Here is a 5,786-nt window from a genome sequence, read left to right as displayed (position 1 = left end):
TTAAAGGTTGTAATGATTACATGTAATGTGATTGTTTAGCTACAAGCATAACAAGGTCTTGTGTAAAATTCCACAACATGGAGAAACCGCAAATAATAGCCCACATTGAGAAATCCGTGAACTTTACTTTGTATGATTGCAAGTGGATTCCACGTAGTGCTAAATTTGTAACAATTGGAAGTCATCCAAGGGGAACTGGTGCTCTTCATGTATACGAAATTTCCCACAGAGAAGTAACTTTGGTCAAAGAAGCTGAAACACCAACTTCTTTAAAATGTGGCACATTTGCAGCATCATCACTCCAAAGTCGCCATTTGGCAACTGGAGATTTTCGAGGCAAGCTTAATGTTTGGGATTTGGAAACAATGAAAACTGTGTATAATTCGAGCGGTCACACTGAAATTATAAACTCAATTGATGGAGTTGGTGGATTGGGTATTGGAGAAGGAGCACCTGAATTAGCAACAGGGTCAAGAGATGGTTCTGTGAAGGTATGGGATGTTAGACAAAAAGATTCACCAGTGGCTTGCATTGAACCAGAGGATGGTGAAGACCACCGTGACTGCTGGGCAGTTGCATTTGGTGATTCCTACAATTCTGATGAGCGATGTATCTGTGCTGGCTACGACAATGGAGATGTGAAGATGTTTGATTTAAGAAATATGTCAGTAAAATGGGAGACCAATGTGAAGAATGGAGTGTGTTGTATTGAGTTTGACCGCAAAGACATTGCCATGAACAAACTTGTGGCTACAACGCTGGAGGGAAAGTTCAAAGTCTTTGACCTGCGCACACAACATCCTAAACAGGGATTTGCTTCCCTCACTGAAAAAGCTCACAAATCCACTGTATGGCTCGCTAAGCATCTGCCACAGAATCGCGATGTTTTTATGACTACAGGAGGTTCGGGGTCACTATCACTGTGGAAATATGAATACCCCGAAAAACGAGTGAAAGTGGTTGATGAAGTGGAAATGGGTGTTGAAGGAACATTGCAGTACTTGCAAAATTCAACGCTGTCTACACAACCCATATGTGGATTGGATTGGAGTCCAGATAAACTTGGCCTCTGTGTTTGTGTTGCATTTGACCAGGCCTTAAGGGTGTTAATTGTCACCAAGTTAAATCGAATATAGTCCTTAATTTTTGAATGAGTGTGCTGTACAATTTTTTTGATGCTGTTTTATGTTGTAGTTTCACTTTGTTCCATTTCAAACCTACTTTCTGTTGAAAAATGTAAACAGTGCTGATTATTTTTTCAATTATACATATGCACTACGCACAACTGCGTACTTATAACTTTCTGGAAAAGTTTAGAAAGTTTACACAAAAAAATTTGAAGCAAAAAGCAAACATTTACAAAAAATCCAGTTAGGTCTCTGAACAAACAGTTTATAGAACACAGAAAATGTGTAACATAAATTCAGGACAATCAAGAAAGGTACCTTAGCTTTTTTAACTAAAGACATAGGCAGAAAAGTTGTATATAGCTATTAATTTGACTCCAAACTTTGTTATATCATTTTGTTACATGTTTTTTTTTGTGTCGGCTCAGAGAGGATCGCTGAGGATACTTTCAAACAAAATGAAAAGAGCCCAAAATGGTTTTCGCATTTTGTACAGGTAAAAATTTTGCGATTTTTCAAAGAAGGAAAATCCGGAATGCGTGCTATGTGGTTTCACGTATCTCAATGCTTTCTTAATTTCGTCAGGATTCGAACCTTAGCCCTGCGCTTTTATGGCACTTTAATTTCGTGTTTTTTATTCTTTACCGCCCCCGAGCGACTATATTATTCAGAGCAGATCAAAATTATTTACTCAAGCGTTAAATTTGTCAAAGCGACGCTTGCGCTCCTGGCAATTCGCGCTCGAGTTGGATGCTTGTGCAATTAAGTTATATGGAGGTTTTTCTGTTGCACTTTTGATAGAATGGGTTGACTATTCAAGTCCTGTTTGTAGGGATTTTCAACACACAACAATGGGCTCTAAAATGAGTTCCTCTATTTCTTGTGTAAAATGTGTTCCAAGTGACAGAAACCGTTTTAAACACAAAAGTCGAAGAAGACCGAGAAGCAACAGATACAGCTATGAAGAGTCAGTGTATGAGACAATAGCACCTTCAATAGTTTACATGAATCGGGTTGACCAACACCAAGTCAGAATAGAACCGATTCGAACATTCTCGCAAAGATGCAACCGACCAAGTTTACCTCTGCCTGTAATACAAGGTAAGATGGCATAAATGAATCCATCCGTACTTTATATTCCTGTCTTTTTATTTTCTACTTTTTTGTACTAAAACTCCATGTTTCTCTACGTGTAGTGTTCAAGGAAAAGAAGTCTATCAGTTTTGTGGTTAATTTTTTTTTGCGTAAGTCAACATTTAAACAAATTTTGGCCACATAAATCAAATTGAACTAGACGGTAAGGATGGTTTATGTAGTGAGTAACGAACGTTAAAGATGGCCATGTTTTGCTTAAATTAAAGCAGAGCTTGTAGCCGATGTACATTTTATTGACATAATACTTACTTTGTTGCGACGTTTAACGCAGAATGGAGGACAAATAACTTAACAACTATCATCGTACAATTATAAAGAAAAAAAAAATATGTTGTACCGTCACTCACTCACTTACGCCAGTGATTTGTAGACGAACGATCTTTCAGTCTCCATCAGGCATCGGTCAGACCCCCAGATGTCCCGGAAAATCGTTTGTTCATTGGTACATCGACCGTATCCAAAGAAAAACTTAGTGCAAAAGAATCCTCTTTACCCCACGAAGATCCGTCTAAAGTTTGTGTAAATTTTGTGAAGATTTTATTTTTTCAACGATTTGAGAAACAGCAAAACGTATTTGTAATATGACTACAAATATTGAAAAATTGAGATCCAAACCATATACCGCAGATTCTGTCCTAGCGATCACTGTATATATTTCATGATGGCAAGATACGCACAAAAACCACTAACTTTTGACAATAGGATCTGCCTGGCTGTATAAAATTTTATTTGAAAAAGATGCTTTTAAAATCATTTCATTATTGTGTTTACTGTGATTAAGGAACTGCAGATGTCCACAGGACGAAGTATATTCCAAACAACCGCCAGGCTGATCATGTTGTCAAAAGCTAATGCTCTGTGTGCGTATCTGTAATATGCATATTATAGTGCTATTTAATAACACAAAAATGAAACTGCTTGCATGCAAACAAGTGTGCGAGCAGCATAGAAATTCTTGACTGCCCGGAGATGTCTACGATCTCTATGAGAAGCGCGCCAAGCATTGTAATATCAAGTCACCCGGAGCTGAACCCGGAAAGGAGTAGTATCGCACACACTGGAACCGATTTACAAAAGACAAACGAGGATCTCTATCCAGTAAGAACCACTCACGAAGATAATACAATGACAACTATGCACGTTCCTCCAAATTCTGTGAACAGCCAATTTATATCAGGTTACACAACATTAAATAGTTTCGTTATACGGTCTTACGTTTTGTTTTATGTACCATACATTTGTTACTATGATGCTGATGTTGCACTAACACGCTTGTTGTTAAAAACTGTATTGTGACATCTACACGAATATATATCTTTCTCCCATATATTTTCTTTTTTATTATGCGTGTAGTAAAAATATGCATGAAAGCAAATTTTGATTTGTGCAGGAATAACCCCTCTTGATAGCTTGCAAGACAATGGTTCCGATGACGCAAGTGATGACTCTGTGTTTGTCTCTGATCAGCAACACATAGCTTACTACGAGTGCGACACTGAGTATTTGGCGCAATACCAAGGGCAGTTCCTTAACAACAACAGTCTTTTGCCTTGTTCAATGAACGATGACGGCGTCCCAATTAAGTAAGAGGGTTTTAGTTTGGTCATTTTACAAGACATACATAAATTCCAATGCACTTTTCGAATGTAACAATTTCTTCAGGTTTACACAGCGCCAATGGTCCAGAAAGGTATAACTTCTATACAACGGCTTTAAAATCTTAACTTCACAAAGACCAAAAATTATTTTATTTTCGATGTAAAACCGCATTGGAGAAAACCTTTGTGTCTTCATCACATACAGTTTATACATATTGCTGGCACTCAGTTCACAAATATCTTCAAATTATTGATCACAATTTAGCTTTCTGTCACCCCAACATCCCGACGTAAGTGAAGGTCCTGGATTCGACAGCGATTTCGGAGCAAGTGCGGGAGTAGAGATGAGGATTGTGTCATCCGATTACTCGGGAATGAACAACTCCCAACTTCCAAAGCAGAGAGGAGACGGAAGTTCAGCAAAGCTTAAAAAACGAAACGCATTTCGCATAAGACGTCCCAGCCCTCGAGTACAACTTGCTGCCACTCAGATGAATGCGACAGAAGGGAAGAAATCGCCGAAAAGGTATCAAGCACTGTATTATGCCCGCACATAACATTCTAACTCAAGCAGTTAAGGTTGCTACCTAAAAATCGCTTGGAAGCCCAAAAACAAGGCATACGGTTTCAGGTTAAGATGCGAGTTTGAAATATTTCTTAAGTTTCTGTTGCAGGAAACCAGCATTTGTATTGAATGCATTTTCGGGACAACCCCCAATTTCCGGTCCGGGCGCAAGACGGCGCCCTGCAACTATTTCTGGTCCAGAACGTTCGGCACTCCATATTACAATGGAATGGGATCCCTATGAACTTGGATACGGGTCGTCCCACTGGTTGGAATATTTTATTCCTGGTGTAGCGTACCCTCAGCAACCGTTACTGTGTAAAGAACAATATTGGGTTTAACATGTCGAATTTTAAGAAATGATTACAAACATCTTTTTTGTTTTCTGAAATGTTGAAAAGTAATATACTCGATGTATACAAAATTGTATGCGGCATTCGCTTTATTTTATTTTCATTGATAAATACACAAACAGTTAATGGGTACATATATGTGTTCAAGTAAACACAAACAAATGTCTAATTTTAATCTACAACAAATGTCAGGAAGAAGGAAGTAGTTGAAATTGATACTCTCGCTTCGGTAACTATGTATGAATATTCGATCTCCTTTTTGTTTTCTTTGAAATTTGATGCTGGATTTTTGGACACAGTTCTATTAACATGCTGCTGTGTCCCAGTGGATCAGCGGATCAGCGGCGCTACACAGCAGTTCAATTTGCCTGTAGCACAAAATGTGGTGAAAACTCGCTTCTATAACTTTCCCAGATAGTCGCCAAGCACGCAGAATACAACACGCACTTGTATTCAATATGAAAAGAATGACGGCGCGACATCAACGAGCAGGAGCAGGAATGGTTTCTATTTGAAACACAAAGAAACACAATTGTACATATATTTTATAGACCTGGAAAATACTACCACACTTACCAAAATGTTTTGCCACCGATCTGTACACAATTGTTGTAAAATCACATCCATCAGTTGCATTAATCAAATGCCAGTAAAATTTCCAATTGTCTCAAGGCACAGTTAACAGTCAAAAACCATTACAAAGGCTTGTAAATAAGATCTTATTTAAGTAGAATCCTAATTAAAACACATGACAAAAACTGGCAACACAAGAACCAGCAAACATAGGCGGTGTGCACGCGCACGGCTACTGCGCAGGTTGTTCACGCAGTAACGAGAGTTGTGCTAAACATAGAAAACAAAACAGAAAAGTACTAACCAACTTTGGTAACTTTGGCCACCGTTGCCCAAACTCATCGGCAGCATGCTGAACTTGACGTATTGGCGTCGTTGGAGAATACATAGAAGTGCAATCTCATAAAACCACCGG

At 38.5% G+C, this 5,786-nt stretch overlaps 2 protein-coding genes across 2 annotated transcripts; both read left to right on the top strand.

The window, feature by feature from the left end:
- LOC145906026 (dynein axonemal assembly factor 10-like) lies at positions 1-1,230 on the top strand. Its single transcript, XM_082993401.1, has one exon. The coding sequence runs from the start codon at positions 78-80 to the stop codon at positions 1,134-1,136; it is 1,059 nt and encodes a 352-aa protein (XP_082849527.1). The 5' UTR covers positions 1-77; the 3' UTR covers positions 1,137-1,230.
- A 748-nt stretch (positions 1,231-1,978) lies between these two features.
- LOC145906629 (uncharacterized) lies at positions 1,979-4,786 on the top strand. The gene is made up of 6 exons (XM_082994083.1): positions 1,979-2,228; positions 2,653-2,795; positions 3,216-3,459; positions 3,673-3,865; positions 4,146-4,406; positions 4,555-4,786. Exons 1-6 carry the CDS (start codon positions 1,979-1,981, stop codon positions 4,784-4,786), a joined length of 1,323 nt encoding a protein of 440 aa, XP_082850209.1.
- Positions 4,787-5,786: the final 1,000 nt, after the last annotated feature.

The sequence above is a fragment of the Ascidia mentula genome, chromosome 6 (assembly GCF_947561715.1).
Source record: "Ascidia mentula chromosome 6, kaAscMent1.1, whole genome shotgun sequence".
NCBI classification, from domain to species: Eukaryota; Metazoa; Chordata; class Ascidiacea; order Phlebobranchia; family Ascidiidae; genus Ascidia; species Ascidia mentula.
Note: the sequence above shows the minus strand (reverse complement) of the source record. Positions and strands in the feature narration are given on the sequence as shown.